A 22634-nucleotide genomic window follows, 5' to 3' on the forward strand; every position below is an offset into this window, starting at 1 on the left:
AATGCATGTTTATGCTCGCAACTGCTTCTTCACTAAGACTTTATATAAGCAACATTGATGCCATTCTAATTTAAAAATAATTAGATGCATGTATTATTATTTGTATAGTATGCTTCTTACAAGTGATGGGGGACCTTTGGCACTCCAGCTGTTGGGGAACTACACATCCCAGCATGCCCTGCTACAGTTTTGCTATTTGGCCATGCTAAAACTGTAGCAGGGACTGCTGGGATATGTAGTTCAACAACAGCTAGAGTGTCGGGGGTTCCCTAATAAATCTATGCAGTCTGATATAAATAATGTCAAATATATAAAAAGTTACAAATCAAAAAGAAGAGATAAAAACAACAAACCAACACCCAGTTAGCAGTGCACTCTTACATTTTAAGTATTACCTTTCCTGTTTGTTTTTTGTAGAATTCTTTAATCTCTTGACGTTGTTCATTGGTTCTTTTAGTTAGAATATCAATAATAGTTCCATTATCAACTTCTTAAGATATACATAAAAAAATAAAAATAGAATACATATAAATAAAAACATATACATGGTGAATGATATTGTTTTATTACTGTCAAAATTGTCTATTCTTTTTGGGATCTGTCATCCCAAAAAGAAAAGTGTAATCTCTCAGTCCTAAATTGTATTATTTTATTTAAATTTGCTATTTTACCAAGACAATGATGCAATGATGTTTTGATGTTTGTATTACAGAATCCAAAAGATCATATTGGTAGCAGAGTAAATGAGGTGAGCTAATAGTGTTTGTAGAGTAATAGAGGTGAGCTAATATTGGTTATATATAGTATATACAGTACTGGGCAGATGTGGGGAAAAAATGCTGTAAAGTAAGAATGCTTTCAAAAATAGAAGTGTTAATAGTTTATTTTTATCAATTAAACAAAATACAAAGTGAAGGAACAGAAGAAAAATTTAAATCAAATCAATATTTGGTGTGACCACCCTTTGTCCCCAAAACAGCATCAATTATTCTAGGTACACATGCACACAGTTTTTGAAGGAACTCGAAAGGGAGGTTGCTCCAAACTAGAGATGTGCACTTGAAATTTTTCGGGTTTTGTGTTTTGGTTTTGGGTTCGGTTCCGCGGCCGTGTTTTGGGTTCGACCGCGTTTTGGCAAAACCTCACCGAATTTTTTTTGTCGGATTAGGTTGTGTTTTAGATTCGGGTGTTTTTTTCAAAAAACACTAAAAAACAGCTTAAATCATAGAATTTGGGGGTCATTTTGATCCCAAAGTATTATTAACCTCAAAAACCATAATTTCCACTCATTTTCAGTCTATTCTGAACACCTCACAATATTATTTTTAGTCCTAAAATTTGCAACGAGGTCGCTGGATGACTAAGCTAAGCGACCCTAGTGGCCGACACAAACACCTGGCCCATCTAGGAGTGGCACTGCAGTGTCACGCAGGATGGCCCTTCCAAAAAACACTCCCCAAACAGCACATGACGCAAAGAAAAAAAGAGGCGCAATGAGGTAGCTGTGTGAGTAAGATAAGCGACCCTAGTGGCCGACACAAACACCTGGCCCATCTAGGAGTGGCACTGCAGTGTCACGCAGGATGGCCCTTACAAAAAACACTCCCCAAACAGCACATGACGCAAAGAAAAAAAGAGGCGCAATGAGGTAGCTGTGTGAGTAAGCTAAGCGACCCTAGTGGCCGACACAAACACCTGGCCCATCTAGGAGTGTCACTGCAGTGTCAGGCCGGATGGCCCTTCCAAAAAACACTCCCCAAACAGCACATGACGCAAAGAAAAAAAGAGGCGCAATGAGGTAGCTGTGTGAGTAAGATAAGCGACCCTAGTGGCCGACACAAACACCTGGCCCATCTAGGAGTGGCACTGCAGTGTCACGCAGGATGGCCCTTCCAAAAAACACTCCCCAAATAGCACATGACGCAAAGAAAAAAAGAGGCGCAATGAGGTAGCTGTGTGAGTAAGCTAAGCGACCCTAGTGGCTGACACAAACACCTGGCCCATCTAGGAGTGGCACTGCAGTGTCACGCAGGATGGCCCTTCCAAAAAACACTCCCCAAACAGCACATGACGCAAAGAAAAAAAGAGGCGCAATGAGGTAGCTGTGTGAGTAAGCTAAGCGACCCTAGTAGCCGACACAAACACCTGGCCCATCTAGGAGTGGCACTGCAGTGTCACGCAGGATGGCCCTTCCAAAAAACACTCCCCAAACAGCACATGACGCAAAGAAAAAAAGAGGCGCAATGAGGTAGCTGTGTGAGTAAGATAAGCGACCCTAGTGGCCGACACAAACACCTGGCCCATCTAGGAGTGGCACTGCAGTGTCACGCAGGATGGCCCTTCCAAAAAACACTCCCCAAACAGCACATGTCGCAAAGAAAAAAAGAGGCGCAATGAGGTAGCTGTGTGAGTAAGATAAGCGACCCTAGTGGCCGACACAAACACCTGGCCCATCTAGGAGTGGCACTGCAGTGCCACGCAGGATGGCCCTTCCAAAAAACACTCCCCAAACAGCACATGACGCAAAGAAAAAAAGAGGCGCAATGAGGTAGCTGTGTGAGTAAGCTAAGCGACCCTAGTGGCCGACACAAACACCTGGCCCATCTAGGAGTGGCACCGCAGTGTCACGCAGGATGGCCCTTCCAAAAAACACTCCCCAAACAGCACATGACACAAAGAAAAAAAGAGGCGCAATGAGGTAGCTGTGTGAGTAAGCTAAGCGACCCTAGTGGCCGACACAAACACCTGGCCCATCTAGGAGTGGCACTGCAGTGTCACGCAGGATGGCCCTTCCAAAAAACACTCCCCAAACAGCACATGACGCAAAGAAAAAAAGAGGCGCAATGAGGTAGCTGTGTGAGTAAGATAAGCGACCCTAGTGGCCGACACAAACACCTGGCCCATCTAGGAGTGGCACTGCAGTGTCACGCAGGATGGCCCTTCCAAAAAACACTCCCCAAACAGCACATGACGCAAAGAAAAAAAGAGGCGCAATGAGGTAGCTGTGTGAGTAAGATAAGCGACCCTAGTGGCCGACACAAACACCTGGCCCATCTAGGAGTGGCACTGCAGTGTCACGCAGGATGGCCCTTCCAAAAAACACTCCCCAAACAGCACATGACGCAAAGAAAAAAAGAGGCGCAATGAGGTAGCTGTGTGAGTAAGCTAAGCGACCCTAGTGGCCGACACAAACACCTGGCCCATCTAGGAGTGGCACTGCAGTGTCACGCAGGATGGCCCTTCCAAAAAACACTCCCCAAACATCACATGACGCAAAGATAAAAAGAGGTGCAATGAGGTAGCTGTGTGAGTAAGATAAGCGACCCTAGTGGCCGACACAAACACCTGGCCCATCTAGGAGTGGCACTGCAGTGTCACGCAGGATGGCCCTTCCAAAAAACACTCCTCAAACAGCACATGACGCAAAGAAAAAAAGAGGCGCAATGAGGTAGCTGTGTGAGTAAGATAAGCGACCCTAGTGGCCGACACAAACACCTGGCCCATCTAGGAGTGGCACTGCAGTGTCACGCAGGATGGCCCTTCAAAAAAATACTCCCCAAACAGCACATGACGCAAAGAAAAATGAAAGAAAAAAGAGGTGCAAGATGGAATTGTCCTTGGGCCCTCCCACCCACCCTTATGTTGTATAAACAGGACATGCACACTTTAACCAACCCATCATTTCAGTGACAGGGTCTGCCACACGACTGTGACTGAAATGACGGGTTGGTTTGGACCCCCACCAAAAAAGAAGCAATTAATCTCTCCTTGCACAAACTGGCTCTACAGAGGCAAGATGTCCACCTCATCATCATCCTCCGATATATCACCGTGTACATCCCCCTCCTCACAGATTATCAATTCGTCCCCACTGGAATCCACCATATCAGCTCCCTGTGTACTTTGTGGAGGCAATTGCTGCTGGTCAATGTCTCCACGGAGGAATTGATTATAATTCATTTTAATGAACATCATCTTCTCCACATTTTCTGGAAGTAACCTCGTACGCCGATTGCTGACAAGGTGAGCGGCGGCACTAAACACTCTTTCGGAGTACACACTTGTGGGAGGGCAACTTAGGTAGAATAAAGCCAGTTTGTGCATGGGCCTCCAAATTGCCTCTTTTTCCTGCCAGTATAAGTACGGACTGTCTGACGTGCCTACTTGGATGCGGTCACTCATATAATCCTCCACCATTCTTTCAATGGGGAAAGAATCATATGCAGTGACAGTAGACGACATGGCCGTAATCGTTGTCAGGTCCTTCAGTCCGGACCAGATGTCAGCATCAGCAGTCGCTCCAGACTGCCCTGCATCACCGCCAGCGGGTTGGCTCGGATTTCTGAGCCTTTTCCTCGCACCCCCAGTTGCGGGAGAATGTGAAGGAGGAGATGTTGACAGGTCGCGTTCCGCTTGACTTGACAATTTTCTCACCAGCAGGTCTTTGAACCCCAGCAGACTTGTGTGTGCCGGAAAGAGAGATCCAAGTAGGTTTTAAATCTAGGATCGAGCACGGTGGCCAAAATGTAGTGCTCTGATTTCAACAGATTGACCACCCATGAATCCTTGTTAAGCGAATTAAGGGCTCCATCCACAAGTCCCACATGCCTAGCGGAATCGCTCTGTGTTAGCTCCTCCTTCAATGTCTCCAGCTTCTTCTGCAAAAGCCTGATGAGGGGAATGACCTGACTCAGGCTGGCAGTGTCTGAACTGACTTCACGTGTGGCAAGTTCAAAAGGTTGCAGAACCTTGCACAACGTTGAAATCATTCTCCACTGCGCTTGAGACAGGTGCATTCCACCTCCTATATCGTGCTCAATTGTATAGGCTTGAATGGCCTTTTGCTGCTCCTCCAACCTCTGAAGCATATATAGGGTTGAATTCCACCTCGTTACCACTTCTTGCTTCAGATGATGGCAGGGCAGGTTCAGGCGTTTTTGGTGGTGCTCCAATCTTCTGTACGTGGTGCCTGTACGCCGAAAGTGTCCCACAATTCTTCTGGCCACCGACAGCATCTCTTTCACGCCCCTCTCGTTTTTTAAAAAATTCTGCACCACCAAATTCAAGGTATGTGCAAAACATGGGACGTGCTGGAATTTGCCCATATTTAATGCACACACAATATTGCTGGCGTTGTCCGATGCCACAAATCCACAGGAGAGTCCAATTGGGGTAAGCCATTCCGCGATGATCTTCCTCAGTTGCCGTAAGAGGTTTTCAGCTGTGTGCGTATTCTGGAAACCGGTGATACAAAGCGTAGCCTGCCTAGGAAAGAGTTGGCGTTTGCGAGATGCTGCTACTGGTGCCGCCGCTGCTGTTCTTGCGGCGGGAGTCCATACATCTACCCAGTGGGCTGTCACAGTCATATAGTCCTGACCCTGCCCTGCTCCACTTGTCCACATGTCCGTGGTTAAGTGGACATTGGGTACAACTGCATTTTTTAGGACACTGGTGAGTCTTTTTCTGACGTCCGTGTACATTCTCGGTATCGCCTGCCTAGAGAAGTGGAACCTAGATGGTATTTGGTAACGGGGGCACACTACCTCAAGAAATTGTCTAGTTCCCTGTGAACTAACGGCGGATACCGGACGCACGTCTAACACCAACATAGTTGTCAAGGCCTCAGTTATCCGCTTTGCAACAGGATGACTGCTGTGATATTTCATCTTCCTCGCAAAGGACTGTTGGACAGTCAATTGCTTGGTGGAAGTAGTAAAAGTGGGCTTACGACTTCCCCTCTGGGATGACCATCGACTCCCAGCAGCAACAACAGCAGCGCCAGCAGCAGTAGGCGTTACACGCAAGGATGCATCGGAGGAATCCCAGGCAGGAGAGGACTCGTCAGAATTGCCAGTGACATGGCCTGCAGGACTATTGGCATTCCTGGGGAAGGAGGAAATTGACACTGAGGGAGTTGGTGGGGTGGTTTGCGTGAGCTTGGTTACAAGAGGAAGGGATTTACTGGTCAGTGGACTGCTTCCGCTGTCGCCCAAAGTTTTTGAACTTGTCACTGACTTATTATAAATGCGCTGCAGGTGACGTATAAGGGAGAATGTTCCGAGGTGGTTAACGTCCTTACCCCTACTTATTATAGCTTGACAAAGGCAACACACGGCTTGACAAATGTTGTCCGCATTTCTGGTGAAATACTTCCACACCGAAGAGCTGATTTTTTTGGTATTTTCACCAGGCATGTCAATGGCCATATTCCTCCCACGGACAACAGGTGTCTCCCCGGGTGCCTGACTTAAACAAACCACCTCACCATCAGAATCCTCCTTGTCAATTTCCTCCCCAGCGCCAGCAACACCCATATCCTCCTCATCCTGGTGTACTTCAACACTGACATCTTCAATCTGACTATCAGGAACTGGACTGCGGGTGCTCCTTCCAGCACTTGCAGGGGGCGTGCAAATGGTGGAAGGCGCATGCTCTTCACGTCCAGTGTTGGGAAGGTCAGGCATCGCAACCGACACAATTGGACTCTCCTTGTGGATTTGGGATTTCGAAGAATGCACAGTTCTTTGCTGTGCATTTGCCAGCTTGAGTCTTTTCATTTTTCTAGCGAGAGGCTGAGTGCTTCCATCCTCATGTGAAGCTGAACCACTAGCCATGAACATAGGCCAGGGCCTCTGCCGTTCCTTGCCACTCCGTGTGGTAAATGGCATATTGGCAAGTTTACGCTTCTCCTCCGACAATTTTATTTTAGATTTTTGAGTCCTTTTTTTTACTGATATTTGGTGTTTTGGATTTTACATGCTCTGTACTATGACATTGGGCATCGGCCTTGGCAGACGACGTTGCTGGCATTTCATCGTCTCGGCCATGACTAGTGGCAGCAGCTTCAGCACGAGGTGGAAGTCGATCTTGATCTTTCCCTATTTTTGGAACCTCAACATTTTTGTTCTCCATATTTTAATAGGCACAACTAAAAGGCACCTCAGGTAAACAATGGAGATGGATGGATACTAGTATACTTATGGATGACGAGCGACTGCCGACACAGAGGTAGCTACAGCCGTGGACTACCGTACTGTGTCTGCTGCTAATATAGACTGGATGATAATGAGATAAAATTAAAATATATATATCACACTAGTACTGCAGCCGGACAGGTATATATTATGTAATGACGGTCCTGCTGGACACTGTCTGTCAGACTCAGCACTGCAGACTCCTAAAGTAAGCTACTAGTATCAAGAAGATAGAAAAAGAAAAAAAAAACACGGGTAGGTGGTATACAATTATGGATGGACGAGCGACTGCCGACACAGAGGTAGCTACAGCCGTGGACTACCGTACTGTGTCTGCTGCTAATATAGACTGGATGATAATGAGATAAAATTAAAATATATATATATATCACACTAGTACTGCAGCCGGACAGGTATATATTATGTAATGACGGTCCTGCTGGACACTGTCCATCAGACTCAGCACTGCAGACTCCTAAAGTAAGCTACTAGTATCAAGAAGATAGAAAAAAAAAAAACCACGGGTAGGTGGTATACAATTATGGATGGACGAGCGACTGCCGACACAGAGGTAGCTACAGCCGTGGACTACCGTACTGTGTCTGCTGCTAATATAGACTGGATGATAATGAGATAAAATTAAAATATATATATATATCACACTAGTACTGCAGCCGGACAGGTATATATTATGTAATGACGGACCTGCTGGACACTGTCTGTCAGCACTGCAGACTCCTAAAGTAAGCTACTAGTATCAAGAAGATAGAAAAAAAAAAACCACGGGTAGGTGGTATACAATTATGGATGGACGAGCGACTGCCGACACAGAGGTAGCTACAGCCGTGGACTACCGTACTGTGTCTGCTGCTAATATAGACTGGATGATAATGAGATAAAATTAAAATATATATATATATATCACACTAGTACTGCAGCCGGACAGGTATATATTATGTAATGACGGACCTGCTGGACACTGTCTGTCAGACTCAGCACTGCAGACTCCTAAAGTAAGCTACTAGTATCAAGAAGATAGAAAAAAAAAAACCACGGGTAGGTGGTATACAATTATGGATGGACGAGCGACTGCCGGCACAGAGGTAGCTACAGCCGTGGACTACCGTACTGTGTCTGCTGCTAATATAGACTGGATGATAATGAGATAAAATTAAAATATATATATATCACACTAGTACTGCAGCCGGACAGGTATATATTATGTAATGACGGACCTGCTGGACACTGTCTGCAGAATGCGTTTATAAAAACACCACACGACGAGTGTTTAACTTTTTCAGGCAGACAATCACAATATACTGGTGGTCAGCAGACAATCACAATACTGGTGGTCAGTGGTCACTGGTCAGTCACACTGGCAGTGGCACTCTGGCAGCAAAAGTGTGCACTGTACTTAAAATATGTACTCCTGCTATAACTGCTCCCCAGTCTCCCCCACAATTAAGCTGTGTGAGCAGTGAGCACTCAGCACAGTTAGATAATGATATACAGTATTACATATGATGCAGCACACTGGGCTGAGCACAGATATGGTATGTGACTGTGTCACACTGTGTATCGGTTTTTTTCAGGCAGAGAACGGATTAATTAAACTGGTGGTCACTGGTCACACTATCAGCAGCAAGTAGTACTCCTCCTAATAATATGCTCCCCAAAATTTGTGTCTCTCTCTAGTACTCTAGTCTAAACGGAGAGGACGCCAGCCACGTCCTCTCCCTATCAATCTCAATGCACGTGTGAAAATGGCGGCGACGCGCGGCTCCTTATATAGAATCCGAGTCTCGCGATAGAATACGAGCCTCGCGAGAATCCGACAGCGGGATGATGACGTTCGGGCGCGCTCGGGTTAACCGAGCAAGGCAGGAAGATCCGAGTCGCTCGGCCCCGTGTAAAAAAACCTGAAGTTCGGGCGGGTTCGGATTCCGAGGAACCGAACCCGCTCATCTCTACTCCAAACATCTTGGAGAAATAACCACAGATCTTCTGTGGATACAGATTTGCTCATATCCTTCTGTATCTTCGCGTAATCCCAGACAGACTCTGATGTTGCGATCAGGGCTCTGTGGGGACCATATTATCACTTCCAGGACACCTTGTTCTTCTTTACACTGAAGATAGTTCTTAATGACACTGGCTGTATGTTTGGGGTCGTTGTCCTGCTGCAGAATAAATATAAAGCCAGTCAGACTCCTCCCTAATGGTACTGCACGATGAATAAGTACTGTACCTAAAAGAATTGATGCTGATTTGAAGGCAAAGGGTGGTCACACTAAATATTGAATTAATTAAGATTGCACTTCTGTTCAATCATTTTGCATTTTGTTAGTTGATAAATAGGAACTATTAACACTTCTATTTTTGGAAGCATTGTTACTTTTTTTTCTACACCTGCCTAAAACTTTTGCACAGTATTATAAACATCTATTAGTTTTTTATGCTTCTGTTGTAGTGTTGTTGTTGTTGTTGTTGTTGTTGTTGTTATTAGTATTATTTGTTTCATTTTTACAAGAGTGTGAATAGATTATCAGGTGATTATCAATGGTAAAATGAGGCATTAGTAATTGGCAGAGCTGAAGTGTAGGTGGGAGAGATTGTTAAATTAGGTAAAGTCAGAGATGTAAGGGATAGGAGTGCCTGAGGGCTTTGTGGATATGATAAGGAGTGTAAGATAAGCTGAAGGCTGCATAAGCCTGAGGCCATATAAGCGATCAACTTTTTGTGATTGGTTGTTAAATGACTAAGCAGTTGCTAGGCAGATCAGTTTTCCCGGTTGGTTTTTTCCTATTGGTTTAAGGGGTTGTGCATCAGGATGAAGAGGAGGGTCTTAGGTTAGTATATAGGGGGTGGCCATCTTGCTAGACTCCCTCTTGCCTTTCAGTTTATGCCCCAGGAAGGATAAGTACTATTGCTTATTTTCACTGCCTGTAAATTGTTTTTGTTTTGTTTTGTTTTTTTAATTTCATTTGCCTTCTCTAGGGCATTATACAGTGCTGTGCCCCCTCTCTGCGTGTCATTGTCTACTTTTGCAGATTCTCCCCCCTCTGCCATGCCTCGTCCAAAACGTGCAGCTCCCCCCCCCCCCGGCGCCTCGTGGATGCGGGGAGCGCCTTCCGCTCCCGCTCCCCGAGCGTTGCGCCACAGAGAGGACTTCCCCCTGTTTCAGACAGGCGGCGGGGACGGGCAGTTACAGCCCGCTCCCCTGCCACACGGAGACGGGCGGCCAGCGGCCGCTCGTCACGTGGTGCCGATGCGCGCGGCTCGGCCGGGCCGCGCGTCCCGGCGCTCGCAGCGGGACGGGCCTCTCCTCTCCCTCCTGCCTCGGGCGTCTGCAGCACTTCCCCTCCGGCGGCCGGCGGCCGCTCTGCACGTGGCGCGGGTGCGCGCGGTCCGGCTGGGCCGCGCTCCCCGGCGCCTCCCGCGGGCGAAACGACTTCCCTCCCTCCTTCCATAAGTGCCTCCGGCCCTCCTCCTCCATCCCCGCGGTCGGCTCTCGGCGGCGTCCTGGGGGCACAAGCTGTGCCGGACGGCCGCGGCAGAGCTGCGGGGGGCGAGGGGGGGGTCAATATGCAGCTGGGGGATATGAGCCCAGGGCAGCGGGTAGCGGCTCCCGCTGTCCCCGGGACAATACAGGGCCCCATACTACCCCCCTCCAGCGGGGGGTTTAGCACACCGCACCTCAATTTAAATAATATTGGGCCATTTGGGCCTAGTGTCGCCGGGGCGGGGGACGTGGCAGCGGCGGCCGCCACACCCGCCCCGGCGGCAGTCACATGGCAGGGTTTTCCCCCGGCCTCGGTGGCCTGCTCGGGCTCCTCCTGGGTGTCAGACGCCCCGACGCCATTAACGGCGCCCCCGCTCGTCGGTTTTCAAACCCCTCTCCACGCCCTTCCCGGTCTTTTTCAGTTTGGGTCCACACAGACATCCGTCTCGGCGGCTTATATGACGCCCGGCGGGGCGCTTTCGGTAGCAGCGCAGCAAGGCTTCGCGGGGAGCCAGTCCTTCCCCAGGGGTTTTGCGTGGCCTCCGGCTCCAGCATTCCCCTTAGCCGCCAGCATGCCTTCCATGGGCTTCATGACGGTGTCCGGCACACAGTTTTCCCCGCACGGGGCCAGCGCGGGCACCGGCGTGCAGTCCACGTGGTCGGTCGGTGGCCCCCGAGTCGCGGTGCCCTTGCCGGCCTTTGCGGGACTGCAGTCAGGGCAGGCACCGGGCGGTGGGTATCAGGTGGCACAGAGTTGGCCCCCTCTCGCGGCGCCCCCTCAGTCCCTTCCGGCGTCATACGGATGGGCGGGGGCGGGCGGCTGCCCGCCGCATACGGCGTGGCGGCCGTCTTACCCCGCGAGTTTCGGTGCAGTGAGCGGGTCAGCCTTTACGCAGTCGATCGGGTACACCTCGGCGGGGGCCCCCTCCTTGCAGCTGCCGGGCGGCCATCCGCCACGGAACGGGGGGACGGGCTCTCCGCCTCCGCATTTGCGGACAAGTGTTAATGATGTTCTGGTTCCCCCGGTGCCGGTTGTCCCCTCTTTTTCTCCCTTGCAGGTTCCGTCTAATTCAGGGGCTACGCCCGTCACGAGGCGAAGGTCACGGACAAGCGCGACTGCGAACGTGGAGGTACGGCCATCAGCGGAGGAGGGTGCAGTGGACGACGCGGTTCCGGGTCCTTCAAACTCCGGTGAGCTAAATATTCCTTTACACGTTTCAACTTGTAGTTCCTCGTCTTCTAGCAGCGTATCATCCGGCTCTCCGCGGCGCCCGCGTAAATTAGCTAGGCTCATCGCGCGGCGAATGGCCAAGGAGGCGCACAAGGTGGCCGCTCCTGCGCAGGTGGTCCCCTCCGACCCTTCCCGTTACGGCGAGATGGTACATTGCGCCAACACGGCAGTGACAAGAGGGGTTCGTAAGCGCATGCGGGAAAAAATACGTAAGGGGAAGTATGTAGACATATTCACCCTTACAGAGGAAATGCGGCAGGGTTTTGACGCGGCCAAGAAACCGGGTGGTATTGGGGAAAATGCGTTTCGCAATTTTCACCAGTGGCTGCGTGGGTTTTTGGTGTTCATGGCTTGCTACACGGAATCGCGTCCCGCGGAGTATGCCAACTTGGTGAAATATTTGTTTTTAGTACACGATATGTACTTAAAATCCAAGGGTTCCGCGTGGCGGGATTACGACGAGAAGTTTCGTCGAAATCAGGATGGCAACCCCATCCTGCCCGCGGGTTTTAAGGATGTTGAGGTGTGGTTGGAGGTCACGCAGCAGGTCAAACCCACCCCGGACGTCACGGCCAAGAAGCCCGGGGCGGCCGGGGCGGTGGCTTCTCGATTGACGGGAAAAGGCAAGTGCTTTGCCTACAACGACGGCAAATGCGGCAAAGGAACGGGCTGTCGTTTTCGCCACTCATGCAGGCTGTGCGGAGCCAGTCACCCGGCCAAGGAATGCACCGCGGCGACAGGCGGTAAGCCTGCCGCTTCCACCGAGGCCGGTGGAATTGGCAAGTAAGGCCTTCTCCCCGATTATAGTTCCCGAGTTGCAGCGTTGGCTTACCTTGTACCCCGATGAGTCGGCGGCATCGTTTCTCTTGCAGGGCTTTCAGCACGGTTTTCGTTTGCCAATCCCGGATTCGGTGTATGTGGTTGCACGCCAGAATTTGAGATCGGCTCGGGAATTCCCGCAGGAAGTCCGGCGGAAGGTTGACGGGGAGATTGGGCTGGGGCGCATGGCTGGGCCCTACGCCCTTTCCCCGTTGCCCTCCTTGTGCATTTCCCCAGTAGGGGTAGTGCCCAAGAAGGCCATAGGTAAGTTTCGTTTGATACAGCACTTGTCGCACCCGCCGGGGCTGTCGGTCAACGACGCTATCCCGGAAGCCCAATGCAGAGTTCGATATCAGTCGTTTGACGACGCGCTGCGATTAGTGCGGGATTGTGGTCCGGGGAGTCTGTTGGCAAAATTGGACGTGGAGTCGGCCTTTCGGCTAATCCCGCTACACCCAGATTCCCTGCGGTTTCTGGGTTTCAAAATAGGGGGCGAATTCTACGTCGATCGGTGTCTCCCCATGGGTTGCTCTGTCTCCTGCGCCTACTTTGAGTGCTTTAGCACGTTTTTGCACTGGTGCGTCCAGACCGCCTCCGGGCAGATGGGGGTGGCTCACTACCTGGATGACTTTCTTTTTGTAGGCCCCGGAGACAGTTCGGTCTGTGGGGACATTCTCTCGGTGGCCAGGTCGTTATTCTGCGCTTTAGGGGTACCGGTTGCGCAGGATAAGTGCGAGGGTCCTTGCACTTGTCTTAGCTATTTAGGTATCGAGATTGACACGGTAGGGGGGTGCTGTCGCTTGCCCGAGGATAAGGTGCGGAAACTATTGGGTTTGATTACAGACTGTTTAGGAAAACGCAGGGTTCGGCTTAAACAGGTGCAGTCCTTGCTTGGTTCTCTCAATTTTGCGTGTCGGATTATCCCCATGGGTAGGATTTTCTGTCGCAAACTTGAGCGGGCCACCGCGGGGACGGTTCGACAGAATCACTCCGTGTACCTTTCCCGCGAGATCAAGGATGATTTGCGGATTTGGGTCTCGTTCCTGGTGTCCTTCAACAAGGAAGTGTTGTGGCCCGCTCCTTGTTGTTCCAGTAAGCAGCTGCAGTTGTTCACGGATGCTTCAGGCAGTCGAGGTTTCGGCGCGTTCTTCGCTGGCTCATGGTGCGCTGCGGCCTGGCCGGCATCTTGGGTAACGCGTGGGTTTACCAAGAACCTGCTTCTGCTGGAATTGTTCCCGATCTTAGTGGCGCTTGAGTTATGGGCCGGACGGTTCGCAAATAGGGACATTTTGTTTCTTTGCGACAACTTAGGGGTAGTGCATGCGATTAATAACCAGCGTTCCTCATCTCCGCAGGCGCTGCGATTGCTAAGGCATTTAGTGTTGGTTTGTTTGCAGCGCAATATTAATTTTAGGGCTCGCCACGTACCTGGAGTTGACAATGGAATTGCGGATGCATTGTCCCGGTTCCAGTTTGACAAATTCAGGACGTTGGTTCCGGGAGCGGAGGCAGAGGGGTTACAGTGCCCACCTTCTGTCTGGCAGATGGTCGAAGCGGTTTAACGGCGTTGGCCAGGTGTGCACTGGCTCCCTCTACGCTACGAGCGTATGATGCTGCATGGCGGGATTGGTCAGCCTTTCAGAGTAGGTACGGGGTAGCAGGTGAGTCCTCGGCCGACGCCCTGTTGACCTTTGTTTGGGAGCATTACCAAAACGGTAGATCAAAAGCGGCCATGGCTACTGCCCTTGCGGGCATCGCCTTTCACTCGCGACTCCACGGGACAACGGACCCCACGGGGTCGTTTGTCCTTTCCAGAGCGCTGAAAGGTTGGGCTAGGTTGCACCCGGCGCCTGCGGATTCACGTAGGCCTATAACGTTGCAGCTGCTAGCGGAATTGCTGCGTGTGCTACCTCGGATTGCGTCCTCGGAATTTGAGGTGGCATTGTTTAGTAGCGCGTATGCCCTGGCCTTTTTCGGGGCTTTTCGGGTGAGCGAGCTAGTGGCGAGCAGCAAGGCGTCCCGGGAATCGGGTCTGCTCTACGAGAATGTGCGCTTGCAGGAGGGCCTGTTGCTCTGTAGGATTGTGCGGTCCAAGACAGATCAAACAGGTCGGGGTCGCTGGTTGTCCTTGGAGGCTCAGGGAGGTATGGGCGTTTGCCCGCTGCGGTTGACGCAAGAGTATGTGCGGTTAAGACCTCCGGGGGGCAACCAGTTGCTGGTGCACGCGCAGTTGGACCCTCTGACAAAGTTTCAGTTCTCATCGGTGTTCAAGAAATGTTTGACGGCGTTGGGCTTGCAGGAGGCGGACTTCGGTACTCATTCCTTTCGGATTGGGGCGGCTACCCATGCGGCGGCCGCTGGTTCATCACCAGCGGCTATTCGGGAGTTGGGTCGCTGGAAGTCGGCCTCCTATAAGTCCTATGTCCGTATAGATAAGTTATAAGTGCGCCTGTTGCGCTAACCCAAAAACGTGTTTACTCGTCGGTTTTTGAACGCTTACCGTTCAGGAATCGAGGGTGTGAAGCGAATTTTTAACATTTTTCCTCCGAGGGGGCCTAATTTCAATTGGCTGTTCTACCAAGGTCCACGGGAGGTTTTTTGAGTTTTCTCCTTCACTTGGGTTTTATTGGTTACGTTGTGTTTAAGTTACAGATTATGTGCATAATCTGACATTAGGATATTTTCTTTTACAGCGGTCAGCAATTTTGGAGACCACATATGGATGGTTGGTCATTCATATGTTTTTTGGGCGGAGAAACATCCCATGGCATCTAGGGCGACTGAGATTTTTGGGTCCCGGCAATTTAGATGGTTAGGTGTTAGGGGCATGTTATGGGGTGATTTGTTGCGCATCCATTTTTCTAGGGAGCGCCGCTGGGGTCGCCCCAGTTGTATTATCATTCATCTGGGTGGTAATGATCTGGGCCGAGTTAAAGGCATAGACTTGATTTTGTCTATAAAGGCGGATGTGGTGGCGATACGTTGTCACTGGCCTGGGGTATGCATTGTCTGGTCGGAAATGGTGCCCCGTTTCCATTGGCGTGGTGCGGTGCGTTTCTCGGCGCTGGAGAAAGCACGCAAAAAGGTGAACTCGACGGTGTCTCTGTTTGTCAAGGCCATAGGCGGAGTGGCAATTAAGCATCCTCTGCTGGTGCTGCGGAACAGGCAGTTCTATAGAGACGATGGGGTTCACCTTTCTCCGGAAGGAGTGCAGTTTTTTCTGGAAGATATTTTCGGTCTTTTTCGTTAGAGCTAGTTAGTTTCTGGTTGGTTAAGGTTCTGTTTGCGGATGGCGGTGGCGGTTTGGAAAACCTTGGTGGCGGGAAATCGCTGCCAACCAGCTGTCACACAGGCATAAGTGGTCATTGTGGGGCTCCCTCTTTAAATGGACGGCAGGTGTGTCCTTTTCTTGCGGTTGGACATTTAGACGTTCCCCTGCGGGAACCGAACGTTTGCCAGAGAAAGAGGGGTAAGGCCAGCACAATGCGGGTTATGCGGGAAGGAGGCGGGGTATGTGTACTCCCCTCCTTGGTTTGGTGGTTTGTCATCTAGGTGACGGGTGCTGGTGTTTGGCAGCGGTTTTCTGTTTGCCATCCTCCAAACTAAAGTTAATATATATTCAATTCAATTCTAATTCGGCCTCAATTATTAGTTTAAAGAGTTGGTCAGCGATTAATAAACATCGTCTGACCTTTAACTCCAGCTACTGTGTCCGTGTCTTTATTTCAGTGTGTGGTGTGGTTTTATTTAGTGATAAGCTAGCTTAAGTAAAAGGTTTATGTAATCACAATAAAGTTATGAGCGGCTTATAGGTTTCTATTGTGTTTGGGAAGCCAGGGTAGACTTTGTCAGAGCTGGGAGGCTGATGGCATGCTGTCATGAATTAGAATTGCTACAGTGAAGGGTTTGAAATGCCCCACAAAAAAAGCACCAAAAGTGAAATGGAGAAACACATTTTTTATTAAAACTTCTCCATGATGGAGATGATTAAGGACTTTATAAAATAAGTACACTAAGAGGGAGATGTATCAAACCTTTTAAAGAGGACTCCACAGAGACAGCACTGACTTAGGTAGTAAATAATTTGATTATTGCTAAGTCTAAATATGTATTCTCTCTACTGCATTTGACACTTGGCCAACCACACTGTATCTTACACAAGGCACTGCAAAATCTCTAATTCATGCATTTATTACCTACGGCATTAATTATTGTAATAGTACATTTACTGGTCTTCCTCAAAACAGACGTTCACCCAAGCAATCTATTTTGAATGCAGCTGCAAGGCTTATCTTCCTAGCCAAGCATTCATAGGGGTATATGCAATTGCGGTCGAATTCCCGAAATTGTCGAAAAACTGGACTTTTTCGCCCCCCAAAAAAAATCGACAATGCAATTCAGTACTTTCCGTCAAAAAAACGGCCTTTCAAAATTCGACTTTTTGAAATTCGACATTTGTCAAATTCGACTTTTCTGCAATGGTACAAATGCGGCAATTCGACAAAAGTATATTCAATTGAAGTTTGGAAATTCGATAACAGTGCTTTTAGACAGTAAATTCGTCATTTTCAATCCGCCACACTTTGGTGGGTGAATCTAATAAAAAAAATTTAAAACATGTTTTTTTTGGTGTTTTTTTTATTGGTAATAGCATATCTATTTATATTAGAAGGGATTAGGTACTTTGTTTGTCTTTTTGGGAGGCACAAGTATTATTTATATATTTTGAAATTATTTTTTTTTTTTTTTTTTTTAGATGGAATGGTAAAATCCCGGAAAAAAATGGCGTGGGGTCCCCCCTCCAAAGCATAACCAGCCTCGGGCTCTTCGAGCCGGTCCTGGTTCTAAAAATCCGGGGGGAAAATGGACAGGGGATCCCCCGTATTTTTAAAACCAGCACCGGGCTCTGCGCCTGGTGCTGGTGCAAAAAATACGGGGGACAAAAAGAGTAGGGGTCCCCCATATTTTTTACACCAGCATCGGGCTCCACTAGCTGGACAGATAATGCCACAGCCGGGGGTCACTTTTATACAGCGCCCTGCGGCCGTGGCAGTAAATATCCAACTAGTCACCCCTGGCCGGGGTACCCTGGGGGAGTGGGGACCCCTTCAATCAAGGGGTCCCCCCCCAGCCACCCAATGGCCAGGGGTGAAGCCCGAGGCTGTCCCTGCGGATGGGGGGCTGATAGCCTTGAGAAAATGACAAGAATATTGTTTTTTCCTGTAGTACTACAAGTCCCAGCAAGCCTCCCCCGCAAGCTGGTACTTGGAGAACCACAAGTACCAGCATGCGGGAGAAAAACGGGCCCGCTGGTACCTGTAGTACTACTGGGAAAAAAATACCCAAATAAAAACTGGAGACACACACCTTGAAAGTAAAACTTTATTGCACACCTGCCGACACACACATACTTACCTATGTTGACCCGTCGACTGCCACGTCTCCTGATCCGACGATCCGGGGTACCTGTGAATAAAATTATACTGACCTCAATCCAGTGTCCAGGTATAAATCCTCGTACTTGGCAAAACAAATAAACGAACACCCGGACCAGCGGACTGAAAGGGGTCCCATGTTTTCACATGGGACCCCTTTCCCCGAATGCCGGGACCCCACGTGACTCCTGTCACAGAAGGTCCCTTCAGCCAATCAGGAAGCGCTACTTCGTTGCACTCACCTGATTGGCTGTATGCGCGTGTGACCTCAGAAAGCGCATCGCAAAGCCTCTCCATTACTTTCAATGGTGGGAACTTTGCTGTCAGCGGTGGGGTTACCCGCGGTCAGCCGCTGACCGCGGGTGACCTCACCGCTGACGCAAAGTTCCCATCATTGAGTATAATGGAGAGGCTTTGCGATGCGCTGTCTGACAGCTCAGACGTGCAGCCAATCAGCAGAGTGCCAGGACGTTGCGCTCGCTGATTGGCTTAAGAGACCTTTCTGTGACAGCAGTCATGGGGGGGGGTCTCTGCATTCGGGGAAAGTGGTCCCATGTGTAACATGGGACCCCTTTCAGTCCGCTTGGTCGGGTGTTCGGTTATTTGTTTTGCCAAGTACGAGGATTTATACCTAGACACTGGAATGAGGTGAGTATAATTTTATTCACAGGTACCCCGGATCGTCGGATCAGGAGACGTGGCAGTCGGCGGGTCAACATAGGTAAGTATGTGTGTGTCGGCAGGTGTGCAATAAAGTTTTACTCTCAAGGTGTGTGTCTCCTGTTTTTATTTGGGTATTTTTTTTCCAGTAGTACTACAGGTACCAGCGGGCCCGTTTTTCTCCCGCATGCTGGTACTTGTGGTTCTCCAAGTACCAGCTTGCGGGGGAGGCTTGCTGGGACTTGTAGTACTACAGGAAAAAACAATATTCTTGTCATTTTCTCAAGGCTATCAGCCCCCCATCCGCAGCCCTTGGATGGGGGGACAGCCTCGGGCTTCACCCCTGGCCCTTGGGTGGCTGGGGGGGGAACCCCTTGATTGAAGGGGTCCCCACCCCCCCAGGGTACCCCGGCCAGGGGTGACTAGTTGGATATTTAATGCCACGGCCGCAGGGCGCTGTATAAAAGTGACCCCCGGCTGTGGCATTATCTGTCCAGCTAGTGGAGCCCGATGCTGGTGTAAAAAATACGGGGGACCCCTACTCTTTTTGTCCCCCGTATTTTTTGCACCAGCACCAGGCACAGAGCCCGGTGCTGGTTTTAAAAATACGGGGGATCCCTGTCCATTTTCCCCCCGGATTTTTAGAACCAGGACCAGCTCGAAGAGCCCGAGGCTGGTTATGCTTTGGAGGGGGGACCCCACGCCATTTTTTTCCGTGTTTTTTCCCGTTTTTACCCGTTTTTAAAAAAATAGAACAAAATCCGTCAAATCGGCCGTTTTTCGGCAACGGGACTGTCGAATCCGTTTTTTATTGAATATGGTCAATTTCGGCACCCACTTGCCGAAATTAGACTGTCGAATTGTCTCGAATTGAAAAACAGACGAAAAATTGCCGCGATTCGCCGCTAATTGCATATACCCCATAGTCTGCTTCTCCACTCTGTCGGTCCCTCCATTGGTTCCATGAATTTTACTCATTTCAATCTAAAATACTATTACTGTACTTTCACAAAAGGCTGTAAACAAAACTACACCAACATACATCTCTTCTCCATTCTGAAAATATCTTTCCTCTACTCTCCAACACTTCAAGCCTTCTCTGAACACTTACCTCTTCAGACACTCTTATGAAATTCCAGAACCACCCACATAACCTCCATAAGCTATTCTACACAATTACAGCCTCTCTATAAGGCCCACATATCATTTTATATATTTTCTTTCTTCTCTTAAACATCCTACTGACCCCAGGTCAGTATTCCATTCACCTGGCTGGACTAATATGCAATATGTACCACTTATTCTTGTGTATCAACGCATATTTCCTATGGATTGTAAAACTGCAAGCATGGCTCTCTTACCTCTATGTCTATCTGTTATCACCCAGGCTTGTTTTATTACTGTTTAATTCCTAATTGGCATGCACCATGGAATATGCTGGTGCTATAAGTAAATTTGAATAAATATATAAATAATTTGATTTCTTGCCCATAGCAATCAATCAGTATCTAGCTATCATTTAACTAGTACATTTTATAAAATGATAGGTAGAATATGATTGGTTGCTGTGAGAAACATCTTCATCTGTCCTCAATAGATGCTTTGATGCATCTCCCTCTAAATCTGTACCTGTATAACTGGAGGATACTGTAATTCTAAGATGATGTTTTGCTTGATGGATATTCTGAGCTGCATTAATAAGGTACAATAGTAGAGTAGACAACGTACAATAGAGGAACAGAAATGATATTTCCAATATTTTTACAACTCTATCTCTATTTAATGTGCTCCATTCACACACATTAGCATCATCTAAGCAATGTTGTCAGGAATTTTGGAATTTGTTAATGTCAATGGTTGGGTTACTACTTTGAGTCCTATTTTCTTACCTTTTGCATCAATTGCCTTTTCCAAAGCAGTGACATCCTCTAATGGATTGTATTTGGGTAGTGGTGGCAAATTTGGTCCAGCTTGTACTGTGGGAGCTTCCTAAATATGCAAATGATATTTTACATTATTTTACAGAGAATATTTGTGTTAACATAAAATTAAATGCAAATACATAAAAACTTGCCATATTTTGTATAATAAGTCCATGGCATTAAAGTAGATCTCCATACATACAGATGAAGCCACCTTTATCTTGGCCTTTAATAGGATTAATTGAGCCAGGGCAGTCGGATTTAATCCCCTGCTGTAATGACTTAATCCCCTGATGTATTGTTCTCTCTGTACTGTATTGCAGCTGAGAACAATAGATGAAGGGTTTATGCCAGAGGTTCTCAAACTCGGTCCTCGGGAGCCCACACAGTGCATGTTTTGCAGGTAAACCAGCAGGTGCACAGGTGTATTAATTACTCACTGACACATTTTAAAAGGTCCACAGGTGCAGCTTATTATTTCACTTGCGATTCTGTGAGGAGACCTGCAAAACATGCACTGTGTGGGCCACCGAGGACCGAGGTTGAGAACCTCTGGATTATGCTAATAAACCATGGTGTGCCTAGGCGCAGCACAGAAGCCAAGATAACAGTGGCTCCATCTGTACACATAGCAAAAGAAAACCCCATGATACTCCTACGTTATGAAACATATATGTCATAGGCTTTTCTATCATGGTTGCAGTGTGTGTGGTGCACATGAGTCTCTGGGTCCAGGGGGGGCCCACACCGCACACAATAATCACATGTTGTTTTATACTTAACTTTCCAGAGTCCTGCGATGGGCGCTGCAGCCACAGAAGTTGCTGCAAAAAATCACTTCCAAGATGCCCACCGCGCATGTGCAATAGGAAATTTGTCTACGGGCCAGGGCAGGCGCCATGTTTCCAGAGACCCGCGGATGTGCAGTACACTCCGGCACAATGCCGGAGTGTACGGTGTCCCTGCCCAGCTTCGGACTCTACAGGGCAGACCGCTCCAAGGAACTCTCGGGTAAATCGAATGGGCGGCGGCATCTGCTTTTACATCAATGACATGGTACACCAATGTCACGATCTTAGGCAAATCTTGCAGCCCCTACCTGGAGATGCTATGCATCAACTGCAACCTCTTCTATTCCCCCGAGAATTTGCCTCAATTGTCCTCATAGGAGTGTACATCCCCCCGCAAGCCTGCACAAATGAAGCCCTGTTTCACCTGGCCACCAGCATATCAGACATAGAGCAAAAACACCGGACTCTCTGCTACTCGTGCTGGGTGACGTGCCCCACCAGGGAAGGGTGCACCTTGGATCATTGCTTCACCACCCTCAAATCTGCCTTCCGATTAATCCCCCGCACGGATCTTGGCCTATCTGACCACTGCCTTGTCCATCTTCTCCCCACATACATGCAGAAGCTGAAAGCGGCCAAGCCAGTTGTACCAGTGAGGCTAAGCTGAAGCTACTGGCCTGCTTCAACTGCACGGACTGGGAGGTCTTGGCAGCCACGGCATCCGACCTGAATGATCTGACCGACACCACAACATCCTACATCATATTCTGCAAGGACATGTGTGTACCTACCAAGACTTACCGCATCTACAACAACAACAAGCCATGGTTCAACGCCCAGCTGAAGAAACTTCACCGGGCCAAAGAGAAGGCCTACAGCTCCCTAACGAAAGGAATCAGGCAGGCGAAAAAGCAGTTCTCGGACAAGCTGGCAAAAGATCTCTCAGCCAAGGACCATGTATCCATATGGAAAGGTATGCAGACTATCACCAACTACAAGACACACCCAAAGCACTCCGCCATGAATCAGAGGCTAATAAAGGAGCTGAACCTCTTCTACTGCAGGTTCGACAAAGATGCTCCCTGCGAACCACACCTACTCCTCCCCACTGCCCTCACTTCTGATTGCCAACCTCAAGCACTGCAGATTGCCCATGAGGAGGTGGAGGAGATGTTCAAGAGGATCAATCCAAGGAAGGCACCCGGTCCCAATGGAGTATCTCCATCTACCCTGAGGGCATGCGCCGGTCAGCTAGCTCCCATATTTCTCCAAAATATTTAATAAATCGCTAGAAATATGC

The 22634-nt window shown here is 48.9% G+C and overlaps 1 protein-coding gene across 1 annotated transcript in view; it reads right to left on the reverse strand.

The window, feature by feature from the left end:
• The window catches only part of LOC134993165 (annexin A1-like), a 95880-nt gene extending 74642 nt beyond the window's left edge, over window positions 1–21238 (reverse strand). The window contains exons 1-3 of the mRNA XM_063950851.1: window positions 21203–21238; window positions 20511–20610; window positions 396–490 (exon numbers count right to left, since the gene is read on the reverse strand). Of these exons, the coding sequence (XP_063806921.1) occupies window positions 396–490; window positions 20511–20610; window positions 21203–21238 (231 nt within the window). The remainder of the gene's footprint in view (window positions 1–395; window positions 491–20510; window positions 20611–21202) is intronic.
• Window positions 21239–22634: the final 1396 nt, after the last annotated feature.

The sequence above is a fragment of the Pseudophryne corroboree genome, chromosome 1 (genome assembly GCF_028390025.1).
Source record: "Pseudophryne corroboree isolate aPseCor3 chromosome 1, aPseCor3.hap2, whole genome shotgun sequence".
Lineage (NCBI taxonomy): Eukaryota > Metazoa > Chordata > Amphibia > Anura > Myobatrachidae > Pseudophryne > Pseudophryne corroboree.